The sequence below is a fragment of the Protomyctophum bolini genome (genome assembly GCF_963924005.1).
Source record: "Protomyctophum bolini genome assembly, chromosome: 20".
In the NCBI taxonomy this organism is placed as follows: Eukaryota; Metazoa; Chordata; class Actinopteri; order Myctophiformes; family Myctophidae; genus Protomyctophum; species Protomyctophum bolini.
In genome coordinates, this window is record NC_137881.1 from 30585247 (window position 1) to 30607746 (window position 22500).

The window sequence follows — 22500 nt, forward strand, 5'->3', positions numbered from 1 at the left end:
CATGTCCAGCAGCTGCGCACAGTTTATCCCGGCGGATCCTGCCGGAGCTGCCTCGAGGTAGAAAGCATAGGTGAGTTCCAGGCTAACTGTCTAGTAGTGCTTCTGGTGTTTATGGTGTTTTATAGTACCTGTGCATTGTCCTGTTGTTGGTCCATGGTGATTGGTGCAGCTGGCGTAGTGACCTGTGCATGGTCCGGTTGGTCTGCAGTGACCAGTGGTGGCTCTGCTGTGGAGCCGGGGAGGACGCTGCAGGGGAAGTCGACCGGGGAACCGTCCACCTCGGGAGGCTGGAAGCCCGACAGAGACGGGAAAGGCCGGTGCGTGGCTAAAAGGAAGGGAGGGAAGAGATCGTTATAGCCCAAGACCAAGGGAATTAACAGTTTTCTGAAAAAGAATATGTTTCTATATCAGTGGTTCTCAAACGTTTTAACGAGTTAAAAATGTTCGCTGTGAAAGAATACAAAGATTTGCACGTTTTCACGATAAAAAAAAGACAGCGGATCTACAAGCTCATATATCTAAAGTTTAAAATAATGGTTAAAGTGGTAAAAAGCTACGGTGACACAGGTGGCGTCCTCAGGTCTTAATGGGTTAAGGACAGCACTTTTTTTTTGAAATATTGCACCCGTTTGGCGAAACTTAATCAGGATTTTAGAAAACTATCCAAAGTACTAATAGCAAGCAACAGGTGAACTGTGCTGTGGCATTCAGGTGCTATGACACCTGAACGCCCCTCTGGATCAATAAAGGTCTGATCGGCTGGTCGATCGATCGCCACACCTGCAGTTGAACACTAGAACGTAGCAGCTAAAAAACTACACTTGACAGATGGAGGGTAATGAAGATGGATCATGATTAGACAGACAGACCTTTACTGGAACATAAGGTCAAACGCTGTGTGTGTGTGTGTGTGTGTGTGTGTGTGTGTGTGTGTGTGTGTGTGTGTGTGTGTGTGTGTGTGTGTCCCAAGTCCCAACACCTCAGACCTGTCCTCATGAAATATACAGTGAAGATTAACAGATCAGATAACAAACACACACACACACACACACACACACACACACACACACACACACACACACACACACGTCACATTGTGCATACTGACCTTCAGCTGATGTGATGATTGGATGATGAGGTCCCTCAAGAAAGAAGAGCAGAGAAAGACACAGGAACTGACCGGAAGACATGACTGAGAGAGTGACAGAAATCAAACTAATTTGACTTCAAAAAGTGAAGTGAAGTCAAAGTCAGGCAGCGGAGAGAAGGAGAGAGGAGTCGGAACCGGGAACAACGACAGATTGGGAGAAGTGAGAGAGAGGGGAGAATGTTTCAGAGGATATAGGAGAGAGAGAGAGAGAGAGAGAGAGAGAGAGAGAGAGAAAGAGAGGATAACCACAGGAAGGAGGTGGGTGAAAAGAAAAGAAAGGGAGGATAGGATAGGAAAACAGGGAAGAGTTGACGAGTCTGGACGGTGGAGTTCTGTCTAAACGGAATGAGTTGCAAAACAGTTAAGTGTGGAATCTGTTAAATCTCTCTAATCTCATTTCATCCCCTCCTCCTCGGCTCGATCCATTGTAATCTTCACTCCGGTCGTGTCCCTCCTCAATGAATCCGTCTTCCGATCAGGGGAGTCACCCCATGTTTTACCCTGTAAAGAAAATACAGAGACTATAGGAATTGTTATGACATCAGAATAAAGATGAATTTATTTATTTACAAAGTCCTTTACACAACCTGTACGTACAGTATCCACGATCTAGTATTGTTGTTCTGGGAGCTGACCAGTACAACCACAGTCTACTACTGTTGGTCACTGGGAGCTGACCAGTACAACCACAGTCTACTACTGTTGTACTGGGAGCTGACCAGTACAACCACAGTCTACTACTGTTGTACTGGGAACTGACCAGTACAACCACAGTCTGATACTGCTGTACTGGGAGCTGACCAGTACAACCGCAGTCTACTACTGTTGTACTGGGAGCTGACCAGTACAACCACAGTCTACTACTGTTGTACTGGGAGCTAACCAGTACAACCACAGTCTACTACTGTTGTTCTGGGAGCTGACCAGTACAACCACAGTCTACTACTGTTGTACTGGGAGCTGACCAGTACAACCACAGTCTACTACTGTTGGTCACTGGGAACTGACCAGTACAACCACAGTCTACTACTGTTGTACTGGGAGCTGACCAGTACAACCACAGTCTGATACTGTTGTTCTGGGAGCTGACCAGTACAACCACAGTCTGATACTGTTGTACTGGGAGCTGACCAGTACAACCACAGTCTACTACTGTTGTACTGGGAGCTGACCAGTACAACCACAGTCTACTACTGTTGTACTGGGAGCTGACCAGTACAACCACAGTCTACTACTGTTGTACTGGGAGCTAACCAGTACAACCACAGTCTACTACTGTTGTTCTGGGAGCTGACCAGTACAACCACAGTCTACTACTGTTGTACTGGGAGCTGACCAGTACAACCACAGTCTACTACTGTTGGTCACTGGGAACTGACCAGTACAACCACAGTCTACTACTGTTGTACTGGGAGCTGACCAGTACAACCACAGTCTACTACTGTTGTACTGGGAGCTGACCAGTACAACCACAGTCTACTACTGTTGTACTGGGAGCTGACCAGTACAACCACAGTCTACTACTGTTGTACTGGGAGCTAACCAGTACAACCACAGTCTACTACTGTTGTACTGGGAGCTGACCAGTACAACCACAGTCTGATACTGTTGTACTGAGAACTGACCAGTACAACCACAGTCTACTACTGTTGTACTGGGAGCTGACCAGTACAACCGCAGTCTACTACTATGTTGTACTGGGAGCTGACCAGTACAACCGCAGTCTACTACTATGTTGTACTGGGAGCTGACGGGTACAACCACAGTCTACTACTGTTGGTCACTGGGAACTGACCAGTACAACTACAGTCTACTACTGTTGTAGTGGGAGCTGACCAGTACAACCACAGTCAGGTTCAGGTTCAGGTTTATTTGTCATGTGTATAGATACAGAGTATAAATACAATGAAATTTATTTTGCTCAGAGCACTCTCAGTCTTACATACACAGGACATAAACAACATCTATAGTGCAAGAAAAAGACAAAAAAACAGGAAAAGAAAAGTGCAAGTGAAGTGACAAAACAGTGCAATACAGTTCAAGGTCAGCTGTTCAGCAGCCTGACTGCCTGGGGGTAGAAACTGTTACTGAGACGGGTGGTACGAGATTTGATGCTCTGGTAGCGTTTTTTGGAAGGGAGTAGTTTGAACAGGGTATTTGCGGGATGGCTGGTGTCTTCCATGATGTTGTGGGCTTTTTTCATACAACGAGTGGTGTAATACTGGGTAATTCTGTGCTGCCGATGATTTTAGCTGCTGTTTTAACGGTCCTCTGCAACCTGTTGCAGTCCTGAGCGGTCGTGTTACCGTACCACACTGTGATACAGCCAGTTAAGACACTTATACAGCAATTATACAGCAGTCTACTGTTGTACTCGGAGCTGACCAGTACAACCACAGTCTACTACTGTTGGTCACTGGGAGCTGACCAGTACAACCACAGTCTACTGTTGTACTGGGAGCTGACCAGTACAACCACAGTCTACTATTGTTGGTCACTGGGAGCTGACCAGTACAACCACAGTCTTCTACTGTTGTGCTTTGCGGTTGTAGTGGAGAGGTGTAGGGTTAAGTGCCTTTGATGACACTGTGTAGCTCTTAGAAGAGGATTTCCCCATGCAGCTTTTGTGTGTGTGTGTGTGTGTGTGTGTGTGTGTGTGTGTGTGTGTGTGTGTGTGTGTGTGTGTGTGTGTGCGTGTGTGTGTGTGTGTGTGTGCGCGTGCGTGCATGCGTGATTTTGGTAAAACAAATATGATTAAACACAACACAATATAAACTAAACCCAGGATATACACAAAAGCATTATGTCAATGTATGTGTGTGCGTGTGGTGTGCGTGTGCGCTGTGCTTGCATGCATGCCCGTGTGTTCATCCTTTGGGGATTTCCCTTAGTCCTAACATCTCACACACACATTTTGTGTTTACAGGCAGTTGTCATAGACACAACCACAAGTCGAAGACGTGTCTGTTTACACACACACACACACACACACACACACACACACACACACACACACACACACACACGCACGCGTGTCATTATGCTGTCAGTTCAACAATAGATTGACTGATGACTTCTTTCCAGTCTGAGAATCGTCAGGCTGGAAAGAAACCTTCAACTGTCCTCTGATGTCACACTGAGGAACGGCTTCATTCATTCACCGTTTACTCCTCCAGGGACGTGCTGGGCTCAATTCAGCCTGTGAAATGGCGTTGGAGAGGCCCGTCTGAAGGCCCTTTTATGCCCAGAGATCTCTGTTATATATCATTTGTGTCTTGTGCATGACGTTACATTCAGCTCAGTGATGCTGTGTTTGTGTCAAGTCAAGTCTGTTCAAACTCGAGTGGAATAGTATGAGAGTGACGACACTATAGCGTTGACTCCCATTGTAACAATGGCATGCGGAAGTGCTCATTCTATCTCAATGGGGTAGTTCCAATGTTTGGAACAATAGCCCATGCGCTTTGCGGCAAGATCAGAGTAATATAGTAAGAGAGTGGCATTGACTCCCATTGTAAAATTTGTAACAATTGAATGCGGAAGTGCTCATTCTATCTCAATGGGATAGTTCCAATTAAATGTTTGGAACTATAGCCCATAGGCACCCGCTTTGCGGGGAGATCAAAGCGTGTCGCTACTCTCCTACTCTTACTATTCCAGGTTCAAACTAAGCAAATTGGAAAGGAAAGGAAAGGTACAATGTTACCCAGGGTAACTGGACTAAGCTCAAATACTGCAGTAAAGTCAAAGTACCTCGACATTTATTGTACTTGACTTTCTCCCACTGGTTGTGGTTGCACTAAATAATCAACAAGTAATAAGTTGGCACACAACACTCTGGTGTGGAGGTGGAGGTATAGGAACCATATGTACGGGACGGAGGGAACAGTTTAGGTGACGGACCAGGACTCCGGGCTATGGGATGCAGACGTGCATAACTTCCATTTATTTCCTATTGTTGTTTTGCTTGTCAAAGTGTTGGTGAAAGTTATGACAACGTTAACGACCAAGGGTCACCTGTAAAACATGATATGACGTCTGGACTGATCTGATCACACTGATTGGTCACATTTATCCTGACCTGAGAGGGAAGTTAGAGGACAGGAGGAAAAACAGAAGAAAAATAAACAAACAGGAACAAAAACAAACAGGAACAAAAAGTCGTAAAGGTAAGTCTGTTTGAGCTCGGTTCTCTTCTGTAATTGCTGTTTCATTTATACATTTAAGTGTGAATAGTATTTATACATTTAAAAGTGTGAACTGTGGTTAAACCCTTGACGTGCGACAGTGGTAAAGTTGAACGGTTTTATAGTTCAGCACTGCATTTTTACAGCCTGTGAAACACCGACATGGGAGACCTGTAGAATTATGTGACTGTTGTAATGTTTTAACTTTTGAGTTATATCAGAATCAAGATGTGAACGGGAGCAGCTCAACAGCGTTACGTTAGAATATGTTAGTTACCGGTGTATGTTATAAGAAGTATAGTAGTAGTAGCAGCAATCTGCGAACCCATCGGCAAAAAATAAAGGAATAACACTACCCTCTTTTCCTTGTCAACAGTCTGTCTCGAGAGATAGATATAGTTTGATGAGATATGCTATGTTAGTTTAGTTACAGTTGGGTCACATTATGATTACAAAAACACGTTACATAATGCTTATTTAATAGCCTTGCCCTTGTAAATCGGTGGACAGCTAGAATTTGATCACATTTGTGAACAATTAAGTCTATAGTGCTTTTCGCTTTCGTCCTCAAAGTAACAGTTTTTGTATTGACTTGTGCTTTCGTTTGAATTTAAATGTACCCATTGTGTGAAATTAAAAAAATCAGTCAATACCAAACTCTGTAGTCACCGGATTTGATAGGTCACCAGTTGTCATGTTACAGTGAAAGATTTTGTACACTGCATTCTTCTAGGCATACGTGAATGTTTTCCTCTTGTGTGTGTAAGTTATAATTAAAACCATACCAGATACAAGCTTGTAGGCTACTGCAGGTGAATGTTCACATGACACACACGGCTACTGTTAATACAAATAATTACAGAATGCAGGATGTCAGGAACTTCAACAGCAAGGGCGTGCGCGCCTCTCAACTCATTAGAACTGTTGTTGGCCATGAGATGGCGCTGTTTATCCATAGGTAATGGAAGATAGACCTTTACTGATCCCGAGGGAAACCTTCGGTTGTTATAGTATAGTTAGCAACATCACAAAATGATATACATACTAAATATTGCTTCCAAAACTTTATAACCCATATACGGTATATAACACAATATGACATACCGGTAGCTCTGTTTACACAATGCTGTACCTACCCAGTCTACCTGTATATAGGCTACAATCCCAATTTTCAACCGTTTATTTTATTTTATTTACACAAGCTTTGGCAATGTAAATCTCTGTTTTCTCATGCCAATTCATCTCCTTTGAATTGAATTGATACCTGTAGTTTAAAATGAACTAAAAGTTCTGCATTCATAGCATGAATAAATTAACCAAGAGTTAATATAAAAAAGAATATTATAAAAGACATTTTTATTGAACAATTGCTCACTCACTCACCTTTGCAGATGTAGGATGCAAGGATGGGCTGAAGATGGGCTGAAGCCTATGCACGTGCCTGATAAAAATAATATTATGAGATGTGTAGTCGGTTTTCATGAAACTTGGCAATGGTACACAGGTATGTGAAATGGTGAGAACGCAAAGCCCACGGCCATTGGCCAAAGGGTGGCGCTATAGCACTCAATCGAAAATACAAACTTTGAACAGGTCTAGCTCCGTTTAAACGTCAACAATAAAACTTTGATAGACATATGCGTCTCCTCTCCTCATGTCGAACAACTTTCGTGTTCTGCCTTTTGACCTCTGACCCTGGCTAGCGGTAGATGGCAAACCGGAAGTAATTTTGGTGGACGGGAGCAGGAGGGTAAACGGAACAGGACGGATGTTAAAATATTAAATCTTTTTACCGTGCCGTCCAGCAGGTTTTGCTGTTTGCCATCTACCACTTGCCTGATTCCATGTGAATGGTGAATGCATTATATCAGTGAAGATCACCCATTATGTTGAATTATACATACACAGCGCTCCAAGTCAAACCATGCAGTTGTTTATCACCAAATGTGGCAATATGGCTATGTCACCCTGCTTAGAGACAAAGACCACAACCATTGGCCAAAGGGTGGCGCTATAGCACTCAATTGAAAAACAGGCATGGATAAAAAATAAATGAACTAAAAGTCTGAAATTATAGATGCCACGTAAATATTTTTCTATTTCCATTAAACTTTTCATTTTGTGTGTGTGTGCGCAGATCACGCAGATGTGGATGGATGGGCACGCTATATGTGAATTATATGTGCCGTTTTGTTCTCATTGCAGAGAGGAGAGTAGTAGCACTACTACATCAATGGAGACAGAGGAGCATAGAGGAGGTGCCATCGGAGAGGAGGAGGAGGACTCAGACGTCACGGCTCCCACAGTAAGAACACCACTTATGTTATGACTCGACATTGAAATAACGGCTTGAGTAATTGGTGCATTTATATGGTGCCTATACCGATGGCGGAGGAAACCATGCGACTTTGCAAGGCGCCACCAACCAACCTGCACATCGTCAGGAGCAACTAGGGGTTCAGAGTCTTGCTCAAGGACACTTCTAATCTACACTAACTAGCTCTAGGGGAGCCCTGGATCGAACTGGGAACTAGTTCTCAGCTTTCCAAATTCTAACTGTCTGTCTCTCCTACACGGTTTTCGCTGTCAGCTTTCCTACTGTCCACTACTACCTACTGAAGTAGGGGTGGGAAAATACGGATCTACAAGCTCAAAACACGTCGCACTGCGACATGTTTTGAATTTAGATCAGCTATTTATTTATTTTTAATTTAAATCCTGAATACTTTTTAGCTATTTTTTTAAATGGAACATTCATTCATTCAATCAAGTGATGAACATATATTTTGATTATGCCTGAAGAAGGCCAGTAGACCGAAAGCTTGCAAAATAAATACATTGATTGTGTGCGGATCTTCCCTTTATTATTTATTTCATTATCCCTTTGTGACTCCAGCACCTCACTTAAGTTCTTTCAGCAGCGGTGGTTTATTTTTTGTTTTTTTTACATTTTTGTCTGAAATGGAATCCTAAAAAGTAACCTTTTTATTTAATTTCAAATGCATTTATGAACTAAATACAAATACATTGGTATATAAAAAAGGCAATAACATTTGAATACTCCCATTAAGCTACATATATAGACTGAAGTAATTAAAGTGGGTCATATTTGTCATGTTTGGAATTTGAACAGCTGAAATCAATAATATATCAGTGTTCCGATATTAACATGGGGGTCGCATTACGCATCGAATTCACTTGACTGTGCCTTCCTGTTACTTTGTTCTGTGTTCCCTTCTTCTCTATTCTGTTTCCATATTCTCTCTTATATAACTCTTCCTGTAACTGTAATGTTGAGAGACCTTCTACCAAAAGTAATTTCACACACTATTATACACACACATCGTGTGCTGTGACACTAAAGTCTGTGTTTAAGTGCCCCTGAGCAAGACGCTGAACCCCTACCTACAGTATCTGCTGTATTAGAGATGCTCACTGCTTGTAATTAGAGATGCGCCATATTGCAATTATGAACCATATCCGGTCTCTGGTTCATATCTATGGGTCGATACCGATTCCAATACCCATATACCGTTACATTATATTATATTTAGATTGAACTCATCGCTGAATCTTTGTTTTGGTGGTGAAAGTAGATGGTAAGCCCCCCTCCCCACTAACAGCTGGCCCCCTTAAAGGAGAATTCCATGCTAGAATGGTTTGTTATCTTTCTTACCTTTCTTTGTAGTTGTTACGTCCCCACCAAAGAGGTCCAGGTGTTTTTTTGTGCAAAAACTCCTTATTGGCTATTTTCCCTACTACCATAAGCCCTCAATGAATTGCATTGCATTGAATGGAAATTGAATGGGGCTATGGGGTGTTATGCTAATTAGCTTATTCCCATCGAAAGAAGTAGTAAAGTGTGCCGCTTGGGATATTATTTACATTATGAAGAGAGGATATATACAAAGAAATTATAATTTTGAGCGATGGAAATAAGCAAATTAGCACAACACCCCATAGCCCCATTCAATTCCCATTCAATGCAATCATAATAATTATTATTTGTTTGCACATTGTGTTGCACAATATTTGTCTAATGTCTTATATTTTTGAATATGTATATTTGTATGTGCCTTTTATTTCATTGTTAATGGTACAAGATACCAGGGTTGTGGCTCTTTCAGAGCGGGAACAGAGCGGAAAACTTTCATGCTATTTTTGACTCATATGTGACTTGAAAAATGTATAAAGAAACTTTGATAAAAAAAATTAAAAAAAGAGACGGAGACAGCCAGACTGGCTGCTCTGCGAGTACAAAGCCGTTGGCAGTCACATTATTATTGTGTCATCAAATATCAGTGAAAGATAATCAGGATTATTTTGAGACTGATTGGACAGTTGGATACGGCCGTGGCATTTTTTATTGCGGACGATTTCGATACGCTACCGACTTAAATCGTGCATCTCTACTTTTTAATTAGGATGGGTAAATGCAGAGCACTATTTTCATCTACAGTGTGTGCAAATGTACCACAGAAAAGAATAATCCCATTCCCAACATCAACTAAAGCAAAGCGACGCCATATTTATCCCCATATCTCTTGTCTGTGACAGCTGCTTTGTTGATGTGTTTTTGAGAGACTGTTCACACGGTAGTAGCCGGGGAGCCACAGGCCCAACATTGGACAGGGAGTCACAGGACCTGTGATATCATGCCGTACCTTTTATTTGTGTTTTTGAGTGGTGCAACCACTCCAAGGAACAGCAATGTCCGTGTCCGCCTATGTGTTCATGTATGTGTTCACCTATGTATGACTGAGCACGAGTATGACTATTAGTACCAGTAGGGGCGCTGTTGTGCAGAAACAGAGAGAGAGAGAGTGTTTTTCGTGCAAAACTAATGCTTGGAATGGATTCAGAATGGCCTCTTATTCTGTGGACCCTAATGACCAAGTGAATAGAGAAAACGCAAATAAAAAGTACGGCATGGCATGATTGACATCACAGGTTTATCCTTAACCTGTTGAGCTTTTGGGCCTGTGGCTCCCCGGCTATAGTGTTATGAACCTGAATGACTGAGGGACACAATAATATAGTTTCCACTGACTAGCGCTATAGCAACGTTACAATGTTATCTATGGGGCAGTGTACAATGTTATATAATGCTCTCTGTTGTATAGCAACCTGAAATTAACGTGTGTGTGTGTGTGTGTGTGTGTGCGCACGTGCACGTGTTCGCGCGCTTGATAAGGGATCCATTGTTGCGGTTAGCAGTGATTGTCTCCCACTAGGTTGGTACCGGGTGTGTCCAGGACTAGTGATGTCATCAACAGGTGACTCACCTGTAGGGCCTGACATTCACCTCTCGAGCTCTCTTTCTTTCTGGAAAGTAACTAAGTACATTTACTTAATTACTCTACTTAAGCCAGCCAGCCAGCCAGCCACCCATCCAGCCACACACATAGCTCCGTAAGGGAGTGGTTGCACCACTCAAAAACCCACCACTTCAGCCCAGATATACATTTCGGCTATTTTCAAATGATTTTTATACATTTGACTTAGATCTTACACTCTCACACTCCTTGCAGTTCCCCCTTCAAACCTGCACCTGTCCTGCACCTGTACTACACCATGGAATGATCTTCCATTCCACATCAATAAGGCTATAGCCCCACCCTTGAGATTTTTAAACCCAACTTGAAAACCCACCTTTTTAGTCTGGCTTTTATAACACAGTTTGAGGTTATAGTATGCTGCCGTTTTTTGTAGTTATTTTTGTTTTGCCTGCCTTGTTTTATTGCGCTATAGAGCGCCGCAGTCCCGCCCCCTTTCAGAAAAGCGAGTGGCCCAGGAAGTGGAAGCCCCATGCATTCTCCCATCGGCACTTTTAATATAATTTATTTAAAGACGGTTACGCCGCGGACAAAGCCAATTCGGATCGTGACGAATCATGACAATGAACACAATATTTTGGGCCGATCAAATAATTTATAAGACGAAAAATAAAACAAATAGTGTTGTCTCCTGACTTTCTTTTCTTCTTTCTAATGATTTGATCGTCCCAAAATATTGTGTTCATTGTCATGATTCATCACGATCCGAATTGGCTTTGTCCGCCACTCGCTTTTCTGAAAGGGGGCGGGGACTGCGGCGCTCTATATGCTTTCATTATTGCACTGTGGATAGAATACTCTAAGGTCTATTTGTTCTGCATTTTTAATTCTGGACTTTTACATGTAATTTCTACATTACAGTATTATACTGTGTCCCCCCCCCACTGTAGTGCGAGCATGTGCACATCTTGTTACCAGGGCAGACTTTTTTTTTTAATCACCCAAATCACTGAATGCTCCTTTAAGTAAGAAATGTGAGTTATTTTTCCACCACTGGTAGCAGTATCGGTACTGTACTGTACACTAACTGTATGCCATATTACGTTAGTACCACGGCATAAACAGCCATGGCGTTGGTACATTTCCAAGCTCACGGTAATTCATTATTTATTTTAGTATGCGCCGCCGCCTAGTAATAATACTCGGAATACTACACACTCCATATATGGCCGATACAGAATTAATTCCATAATATGTTTATCTGACCTCATCAAACCCTGTACACTCAAGACACTGCCCCCGCTGCCACCCTTAGATCTCCATATATGGAGCTATTGTTGGCCTGACCTCATCAAACCCTGTACACTCAAGACGCTGCCACCCTTAGATCTCCATATATGAAGCTGACCTGACCTGGCATTCCATATGTTGATCTGACATCATCAAACCCTGTACACCAAAGACACACTCCATATATGGCCACATTGGCCAGTACAGAATTCATTCCATATGTTGATCTGCCATCACCCAGGCAGTTGCGTGTTGCGACCACCCTCAGGGCATCTTACTGTAGTAGTAATAATGTATTACTACTATCAGCTACCAGTTGTACTATTATTACTAATAATAGTACAACTGGTACTAGTACTAGTAGTACTAGTAGTAGTAATAATGGTTGTAAAAATGATTCCGGCTCAGTCACTCCCTACTTCCAGTTGAACAACATGTTATTAGACCCCTCTCTGTGGCAATTTTAATAACGCTGCGTGTGTGTGTGTGTGTGTGCGTGTGCGTGTACGTCATACAATCATTAAGGTTCATCTGTGTCAGGTGATCATTTCCTTGTCTTGAGTGTACCACTGGCCCTTGACCTTGAGACACTGACAGGGGGGGTGAGCGGGGTTCGGAAATCATTCCACCCTGACCCAATCACAGCGGGGAGCTATCATCTCCGTGACAACCTGCTTAACCCTTTGATCTGAGGCGGCCCCTAATTCCGATTGGCTCCCCGAGAGTTCCGTTTCCCACGGTGATGAAGAGGCCCCTGTTGACGTGCGAGCGTGCGCGCGTGGCTGCGTGCGTGCGTGTGCCTGCTTTTTTATTCAAAGGAAAAACTATGTATTGACTTATTCAGTAAACGTTTGCTAACTCATTTCTCACCGAGCTGACCACTCTACAACCACAGTCTGAAACTGTCGTCGTTGTCGCCTGAAGCATTAATATTTAATATATATTTCTTTCTCCGTTTGTTCATGACTTCCTCCAGGAACCGAACGGCCACAACGACGATGTCACTTCCTGTCCTGTCTGGGAACCCGTCGTCTGCGCAACAAAGGGAGAACCGCGCACCCTTTCCAACAGTCTGTCTCCAGAGACTACTTCCTGTCAGACTGGGGCGGGTGCAGACGTCGCCATGACAACGGAGCAGGATGAAGGTAAACCTGAACACACTTCTGGTATTAGTACACGCACGCACGCACGCACGCACACACACGCACGCTACACCTGCATGCATAGTATACCTATGATACATCTGGCACATCATGTCATTTGGTTGGTAATGTCATTATATGCCTATGTGTGTAGTATGTGTTCCGCACCACACATATATGTTGACCTATATTATGACCCCTCCTCCGTCCCTTCAGTATTTACCCCCGGTAAGGCAAGAAGTGGATCTGTGGTTGTCCACGGCAACAACAATAAAGCCAGCGAGACACTGGAGCGAGTCCGCAAGTGGAGCCAAACCCAGTACAAGGTGAGCGGTGCGTGCGTGCGTGCGTGCGTGCGTGCGTGCGTGCGTGTGCTTTGCCAGGTGCTTGAAAAAGCGCCTGGACTATATTTTCTACTTCTCTGTTAGCGACCGTACTGACGTCGACGACCTTAGTGGTCACTTCTTCATGATTGGCTGGCTGCACCTCTAAGCCAATGGGAGACTAAACTTAACCCGTAAAACCCATATGGGTTGGCTGAACGGCATGAAAACCCCATACTCTGCACTGCACCTGGCAGTTATGACTGAGTCATTCTTTTTTTTTAACCCAAGGGTTCAAGGGTCCAAGAACCACCAATCAAATACCCCTCTCTCTCTCTCTCTCTCCCTCGCCCAGTGCACCAGGCAGGTCCTCTGCGAGAAGATGGGCCGCGGCTCTCGCACCGTCGACCTCGACCTCCAGCCTCGCCTCGAGGTCCTCAAGGACGACCAGCAGCGCTACTGTCACGTGACCAAGCTGGCCCAGACGCTGGCCAATCAGATCGGCGGGATGGCCAGTACCCACCAGGCACTGGGAGACACTTTGGCGGAGCTCGGCCTCAAAACTCCTCCACTGCATGTGAGTCATATGATGATGATTATGATGATTATAGATAGATTATCAACCAGGATACAGGACGGAGAAGGGGCAGCCATAGCTGAATGGATAGAGAAATCGTTGAAAACACACGTCCCTCCTTCTAATGCGCTAGGGAACCGTCATTTGTCAATAATAGCTTTTTTTCTTTTCTTTTTTTGAGGGGTGCTAGCTCACTTCACACAGGTGTGATCTTTTGAGGGGCACTAGCCCCTCCTATATACAGCTTTTGTCCCCACAACACAAACTATTAAATGCCATTAATGTTTGTGTTGAAAGGAGAAATTAGGTAAAATGTCCGCCAAATATGACATAAAACGGCCACAACACAAACATCGACAAAGAAAGGAGAAGTTGGGTCAAATGTCCGCCAAATATGACGTGAATTTGTGGCAACAGGCATTCTGATTGGCCAGTATGAGATGATGTATGATGATGTACGATGATAAGAGCGCCCCTCACTTCACATCACACAGGTGTGATTTTTATATACATATTTGAAATAACACATCCATTAGAAGTCACCAGAACCAGATAAGGGACGTGTGTTCTAAATTAGTCTGCCATGGTTGAATGGGCGGGTGTCAGGTGTGTAACTTACAAACTAGTTTAATACAGGGTTGTTTATAAGGTTTTTTGTTTGTGACTGGAGTCTGTGCTTGCATTCCTTCTAGTTTAATGTGAAATACCAGAGAATTATCAAGTAGGATTTGATCAAGACTTTTAATTGAATACCATAGACTAAGACTAGTCACTAGAACAAACTATGCTATGACTAAATGGCACAGGGAGGGAGACTAGTGGAGAAGAGATCCAGAACAAGTCATTCAGAACTTTATTCAAAGGTAAAGCACACAAAGCTAAAGTGTTTACCCTAAACTTGAAACACAATACAAGCTAAAGAAACCACCAACTGACCCGTACTGATTACATGAGTGAATGAGTTTGCTTATCTCGGTCAGTTGGTAAATTAAAAAAAGCTTGACTGACATGTTGAATGAGTGTATAGTTTCATTGTCCTCAAACTTAAAAGAGAATAATGCACGTTTGAGGATCATTTAAAACGGTGAATTACACTTTAACAACCAGCTCAGTGGCTATAGCGTGCCCGCCCGCCATTGAGACTGGGACTGCAGGAGGAGGTCGGCTTCAATCCCCGGCCCGGGTCATACCCAGTGCCTCCCTGCTTGGCATTCAGCCTCAAGGGTTGGAATTGGGGTAGTTCCCAGCGACACACTAGCATCATGTCCCGGCGCGGCGGTACCGCGCACTCAGATCAGCCAACGCAGGGAAGCTGGAAGTACCCTCACTAAAAACGCCGGGACAACAACGCTCCACACGTCCCAAACTCTTCTCCCTTCTGGCTCCAAAACTGTGGAATGCACTTCCCATTGCAGTCAGAACTGCAGCATCACTCCCAATCTTCCGCCGTAGTCTGAAAACCCACCTTTTCAGACTCCATCATGGCCCATAGCACTTACCCCACCCCCTTAGATAGCAATTCTGTAGACTTAGATAGCATTTGATACAGACTTATAGCATGTTATGTAGACAGCATTATAATTACATTGTATATAGTCATAGGCAGCACGCCATAGTACATATGTATAGCATAGTAGTATATATGTATAGTTCATATGTATAGTTTCATTATATAGATATTCCACTGTTACTTTCTTAGCTTACGCATGTTTCATGATAAATGCTTTTATGTGATGTATTCCCATGCTTTTGTTCTTGCTTAATGTAAGTCGCTCTGGATTAAGAGCGTCTGCTAAATGCCTAAATTGTAAATTGTGTGTGTGTGTGTGTGTGTGTGTGTGTGTGTGTGTGTGTGTGTGTGTGTGTGTGTGTGTGTGTGTGTGTGTGTGTGTGTGTGTGTGTGTGTGTGTGTGTGTGTGTGTGTGTGTGTGTGTGTGTGTGTGTGTGTGTGTGTGTGTGTGTGTGTGTGTGTGTGTGTGTGTGTGTGTGTGTGCGTGTGTGTGTGTGTGTGTGTCAGGTAGAGTTTGGTCTGAACGCAGAGAGCCAGAGGTTTCTGTGTAAGAGCGGGGAGAGCCTCGCCGCCTCCATCAACACCTTCACCACCGGCATGAACACTCTGCTGAACAAGACCATAGAAGACACCATGGTCAACGTCAAGCAATACGAGTCAGCCAGGTCAGTCTCTCTCTCCCCTCGTCTCGTCCTCATTTCCCGACAGTAGTAGACTGTGGTTGTACTGGTCAGCTCCCAGAACAACAGTAGAAGACTGTGGTTGTACTGGTCAGCTCCCAGTACAACAGTAGTAGACTGTGGTTGTACTTGTCAGCTCCCAGTACAACAGTATCAGACTGTGGTTGTACTGGTCAGCTCCCAGTACAACAGTAGTAGACTGTGGTTGTACTGGTCAGCTCCCAGTACAACACTAGTAGACTGTGGTTGTACTAGCCCGCTCCCAGTACAACAGTAGTAGACTGTGGTTGTACTGGTCAGCTCCCAGAACAACAGTAGAAGACTGTGGTTATACTGGTCAGCTCCCAGAACAACAGTAGAAGACTGTGGTTGTACTAGCCCGCTCCCAGTACAACAGTAGTAGACTGTGGTTGTACTGGTCAGCTCCCAGTACAACAGTAGTAGACTGTGGTTGTACTGGTCAGCTCCCAGAACAACAGTAGAAGACTGTGGTTGTACTGGTCAGCTCCCAGTACAACAGTAGAGGACTGTGGTTGTACTGGTCAGCTCCCAGTACAACAGTATCAGACTGTGGTTGTACTTGTCAGCTCCCAGTACAACAGTAGAAGACTGTGGTTGTACTGGTCAGCTCCCACTACAACAGTAGAAGACTGTGGTTGTACTTGTCAGCTCCCAGAACAACAGTATCAGACTGTGGTTGTACTTGTCAGCTCCCAGTACAACAGTATCAGACTGTGGTTGTACTAGTCAGCTCCCAGTACAACAGTATCAGACTGTGGTTGTACTAGTCAGCTCCCAGTACAACAGTATCAGACTGTGGTTGTACTAGTCAGCTCCCAGTACAACAGTAGAAGACTGTGGTTGTACTGGTCAGCTCCCAGTACGACAGTAGAAGACTGTGGTTGTACTGGTCAGCTCCCAGAACAACAGTAGAAGACTGTGGTTGTACTGGTCAGCTCCCATGACAACAGTATCAGACTGTGGTTGTACTGGTCAGCTCCCAGTACAACAGTAGTAGACTGTGGTTATACTGGTCAGCTCCCAGTACAACAGTATCAGACTGTGGTTGTACTTGTCAGCTCCCAGTACAACAGTATCAGACTGTGGTTGTACTTGTCAGCTCCCAGTACAACAGTATCAGACTGTGGTTGTACTTGTCAGCTCCCACTACAACAGTAGAAGACTGTGGTAAGACTGTAGTTGTACTGGGAAAAAATGTTCGTTGACTACTTTTTTTTTCACAGACAAAAACTAAATAAAAACTAAGGTATGATGACTAAAACTAAGACTAAATATATTGACATTTTTGTGTTGGGGAGGGACTAGTGGATAAGTGCTAAAGAACTAAAAGTCAAGTCATGTTGTGCTCGGTTGCATGCTGAAAATATCCGTTAACTCATCCATCGCTTTTAAGAAGTGCCAAAAAGTCCCTAAGCGCCAGTCTCTATACATTTTTTTATTTAATTTTCATTTTCATTTTTTTGTTTAAAAATGTCCAATGTTATACCCGTCTGAAAAAGACGATAAAGTCGTCGTTGGCGCTGCTGGAGTTGCTGAAAAATCAGTCAATTCAGTCGTTGGCAGACATTGAGTTAATAGCTCACAGTCTGCCAGTTTGTTGTTCGGCTATTTTCAGCATGCAAGTGTAAAATTAGCCATTACGATGCTATCACGGCCTGCCAGAATATTTTTGTCAACTAAAACAATACGACCAAACGTAAAACATTTCAGGCGACTCAAATAGGTCTAAAACTAAATGAAGTTTTAGTCAAAAGACAATGACTAAAACTAAATACAAATTAGCTGTCAAAATCAACACTGGTTGAAAAGCAGCCTTTTCCCAACCTTGCGTACAGGATCGAGTACGACGCGTACCGCTGTGACCTGGAGGAGCTGAACATGGGGCCCCGCGACGGGAACACGCTGCCCAAACTGGAACAAGCTCAGAGCGAGTTCCAGAAGCAGAAAGAGCGATACCGCAAGACCAAAGAAGACCTCACCGTGAAACTGAACCTGCTGCAAGAAAACAAGGTGAGACGCATTAACCACAGTAACGAATTGCATTGTTACATATAGCGCTTTTCCAAGTGCTCAAAGCCCTAGGAGGTGAAGCGACGAACACTCAAGCCAGTGTCCTCTCGTCCCACACCAATGGGGGCAAGCTATACTGCGCGAGGCACCGACTGACTCATTGGAGGCGATGTAGGGTTCAGTGTCTTGCCCATAAGGACACTTCGACATGTGGACACTAGGAGCCGGGATTCGAACCGCCGACCCGCTCTACCTCTTGGGCCACAGCCGCCCTAGAAGACCAGAAGACCAAAGACGGTCTTTGGAACACCCAGCCTCAGAATCTAAGGCTAGCTAAATCAAACTGTCTCTCTCTCTCTCTCTCTCTCTCTCTCTCTCTTCTGTTTCTCTCTCTCTCTGCAGGTCAAGGTTCTCCACAACCAGCTGTACCTCCTCCATAGTTCAGTGTCGTCACACTGCTCCTCGTGCCACCAGCACCTGGAGCGCAGCATGCAGGAGGCCAGCCTCCGCCTCGGCGACCCCAGCACGGACTCTCTGTCCTGGCTGGAGGAGAGCTGACAAGCCCCCCCCCCTGACCCCCTCCCCCCCCCCCCCGTCCTTCTCCTCTCCTTAGAAAAAACACCAACCCTTTAAATTACGCCACCAGTGGTTCTCAAATGTTTTTATTTCAATAGCTCTCTGGGAGTGTACAAATGGAACTAAATGGACCCGTTGAGGTTCCATCTGGACACTCTCAGAGTTCCATTTGGAGTCTCCTCATGAACCCTCAGGGTCCCCCACATTGAGAACCAGTGATTTACATACTGTTATTAACACATCAATGACTGGAAATGATATATTGTATCATAAATAAACGAAAGCCCCCTATTTTATACTTTTTGAGGGGCGCTAGCTTTCAGGATTTGTGTAAACATAAACATAAACAACAAGTCAAAAGTGAAGACGGAAAAGTGAGGACGCAAATTGTGATTGGCCAGAATGAGATGGTTTATGATGACGTATGATGGGAGCGCCCCTCACTTCACATGGGTGTGATTGTTTTCGTATGACAGACTGCTTGAAATTAGCAAAAAAAAATTGCCATTACAAGCTCATAACACGTTGCAACGTGATGTGCTATGAGCTTGGTGAATGGCTGTCTTCCGTATATAATATATAATTTGTTTGGCCTATAATGACATGGCTAAAATATGGACGCTAGGTTGAAAGTAGGTCTGTCTGGGTTTTATAAATATTTAACCAATGAAAATATTAACAAGAGCCTGTGACTAAATCATAATAACTACATTTGTTCCATTGGAAGACAGGTTCTTTTTTTCCCATTTCCTCCTGAAAAGTAACAGTTTGGTGTTCTCCCGACAGCAACGATAGTAGAGTTGAGATGACGAACCATTTAAGTCCGTACTAATTATCCATCATTTATAAATTATGTGTAATGCTTCAGGACAGATGGGGCTTTTGGGGGAGCGGTCAGAATAAATGATGGACTTAAATGGTTCTTTGTCTCAACTCTATACAAAGAGATGTAATGTTTGTGTGTCCGGCACTATTCTCACAAACCGCTGGTGCCAAAGTTTTCACTGCACAGTAGGACCAAAGACGTTTTATACTTTTAAAAATATATTATTCAACTTAAAACGTTCAATGGGAGTCTCTGTGGCTCTGTCTGGTCGGGCCCAAACCTCGCCCCAAATACAGTACAAGTACATCATAGATTAACCCATTCTGACCTGAGATCAGATTCATAAGAAGTTTCCACTGGTCTGATTAACCCATTCTGACCTGAGATCAGATTCTAAAAATGTCAGTCGTTCTTCGATTTTTCAAAAATAGCAGACCTACAAGCTCGCAGCGCGCCACTCGGTGGCGCGCTGCGAGCTTGTAGATCTGCTATTTTTCAATAGCTAAAGCACAACATGATGCTAACACCAAAATGGGTTCCCGTTCAGAATGGGTTAATCATGAATGAAGTCGGAGATACACATTGGAGCCACGCCGGTCCCGGGTGGATCTCGAGATCCACTTTCTTTGGGCTATAATTTGGTTATTTATATCTATTATGCTGTTGAATTAGGTGATATGATAATGTCCATTTAGGTAATTGGCTGTAGAAATAATATTCATAACGTAATGTGGTATCCAGCAGAGCCGAAAACAATACAATACAATCTAGGCTAGGGAACACGAATAAATTATTCACTAACGTGTTGATGAAAGCAGATGGTAAAGCCAGCGATAGAAACATTGCAATATGACGTTAGACTGGAACTTTCGCTGCTAATGGAAATATGAGCCAACATGTACAGTAAATAAGAGTTGTCTCCTTACAACAGCAGCATACACAAACAAAATGTTCATTAAAATGCATTTGAGCTTAGTTTTATATATTCCCATACTTTCCCATGCTCAAAATATGCTTCGTACATTTATGGACAGACCTTTTACAGTCTATGGGACAGACATGAGTATAGCTAGCAGGCTGTGGCTACTCCAAGTAGGCAGCTGTGGTTGTAATATAGAGCCACTCAGCTCTATGTGTCTCAGTATGTTCCCTCAGTTTAGCGTTAGGGTAGAAACAATAGATATCCTCCCACTGTGGCTAGCCGTAGCCAAGTGACCAATGCAATGACAATGACCGTTTAGTTCACTATAGCCCCAGTCTATTCTTCTCTGTCTCTCTTTGTGCTCTACTACCCCCAACACACACACACACCCCTAACATCTCTTCGTGTGTGTGTGTGTGTGTGCGTGTGCGTGTGTAGAGAGACTAGTTATGTGTCTACACATGCACATACATGTACAGTAACCACACATCAACATGCCTTGTGCATACACACAGTTACACTGTGTGTGTGTGTGTGTGTGTGTGTGTGTGTGTGCGTGCGTGCGTGCGTGTGCAGCTAGGAGTAAAGTCATGTAATCCTCTGTAAAGGGCATTAAGCCTTTCTTTGAAGTTTTAAAGCCTGAACTGCCATCAGCCACCTCACTGCTATACTCCACCTAATGCCACATGAATGAAAAACAAATTTGAAAAGACACTTTACAATTATCTTAGAAGTAAAACAAATGCTCAAAAGGTTATGCCATGAAATGTATGGCGTAACCTTTTGTGGGCACCAGGGGGGTGTCCACGCTTCTTTTTCCTATGTCCAGCTTTGAGGTTCTGTTTTAAACACAAAAGTGTGTAAACGCCAAACATTGAAGACAAAAGTGAGGACGCAAATTGTGATTGGCCAGAATGTGATGATGTGTATGATGCTAAGAGCGCCCCTCACACAGTTGTGATTTTTGACTTGGGAACTACTTTTAAAATGAGCAGCTCTGGCCAATCACAATTTGTGTCCTCACTTTTGTCTTCAATGTTTGTGTTTACACACGTTTGTGTTCAATGTTTGTGTTTACACGGAACCTCAAAGTGTGGACACAACACAAAAACACATACCAACACAAAAGCACAATATTATTCCATTGCTGAAAGTAATTTTAATATGTACCTGAGGGGACTTTGGAATTGCGGTGTTGGCATTACATATAAGACTTTTATTTTTTAATATAACTTTGAACCAATCACAACACTATACAGCGTAGGTTTTGCCCAGCGTGAGCCCTAGCTGGCCGTTCATAAACACTAGCTGCAATCATCAGACAGCCTTTGTGAATGAATTTATGAACCAGGTATCATGTTCAAAATTCTCTTACGGTGTTGTGAGAGGACTTGAGGTCGTGAGGAATGATTCATTCTGAATAGCTTCTTTTGAAATATTCTTGTCTTCACGCTACCAAAAAAAAAGACTCTTCAGTCGAGAAATGCCAAAATGTACTTGAAAGAAATGTACTTTGATCCATGCTTTGACACTTATTTCCATTGTGATCTATTTGTATCGTGTAGATTTAGCTGTAATCATGTAGGACCAAAGATTTAGCAGGGTTTTTTTGTCCCGTCTCATTAAGCTGGGTTATTAGATGTTTTTGTTGCCACAATTTCGTCAGTGAATTTGCCAGGGGACCTTCGGTGCAGAGATGTTGTGTTTATGCACTTTTATTCATGTTAAAATGTTTTTTGCCCCAAATCACAACAGCACAAAAAACCTCGAGTTGAGTAAATGTAGTTAGTTACTTTCCACCACTGTTTATCATAGAGATTTGTGTGGGGGGGAAAAAAATCATTTTATTTATTTTGTTTTTATTCTGTGCATTTGTACAGTTTTTCCTTTTCTGTCTTTTTTTTCCCATCCTTGAATTTTTTTTCAATAAATAAGTATTCAAAAAAAAAAAAAAAAAAAAGTATTATTTTAAACAATCCTGGGCTTATGCCCGGGATTGTAACTGTAAAA

At 43.4% G+C, this 22500-nt stretch overlaps 2 protein-coding genes across 2 annotated transcripts in view; both read left to right on the forward strand.

The window, feature by feature from the left end:
• Positions 1–61, forward strand: part of LOC308335323 (cyclin-dependent kinase-like 2) — a gene marked incomplete at both ends in the record, with an annotated part of 6810 nt that extends 6749 nt beyond the window's left edge. The window contains one exon of the mRNA XM_080792341.1: positions 23–61. Within this exon, the coding sequence (XP_080648467.1) occupies positions 23–61 (39 nt within the window). The remainder of the gene's footprint in view (positions 1–22) is intronic.
• Positions 62–5180: 5119 nt separating this feature from the next.
• LOC308335758 (arfaptin-1-like) lies at positions 5181–19879 on the forward strand. Its single transcript, XM_080792941.1, has 8 exons — positions 5181–5319; positions 7543–7642; positions 12880–13048; positions 13262–13371; positions 13724–13945; positions 15963–16120; positions 17992–18166; positions 18569–19879. Exons 2-8 carry the CDS (start codon positions 7571–7573, stop codon positions 18722–18724), a joined length of 1062 nt encoding a protein of 353 aa, XP_080649067.1. The 5' UTR covers positions 5181–5319; positions 7543–7570; the 3' UTR covers positions 18725–19879.
• Positions 19880–22500: the final 2621 nt, after the last annotated feature.

What these genes read in the sequence shown, in the direction of transcription:
- LOC308335758 (XM_080792941.1), top strand. Translation starts at nt 7,571, where the DNA reads ATGGAGACAGAGGAGCATAGAGGAGGTGCCATCGGAGAGGAGGAGGAG. An exon ending in AAGCAATACGAGTCAGCCAG is followed by an intron (nt 16,121 to 17,991) that starts GTCAGTCTCTCT and finishes CCTTGCGTACAG; the next exon opens with GATCGAGTACGACGCGTACC. An exon ending in ACCTGCTGCAAGAAAACAAG is followed by an intron (nt 18,167 to 18,568) that starts GTGAGACGCATT and finishes CTCTCTCTGCAG; the next exon opens with GTCAAGGTTCTCCACAACCA.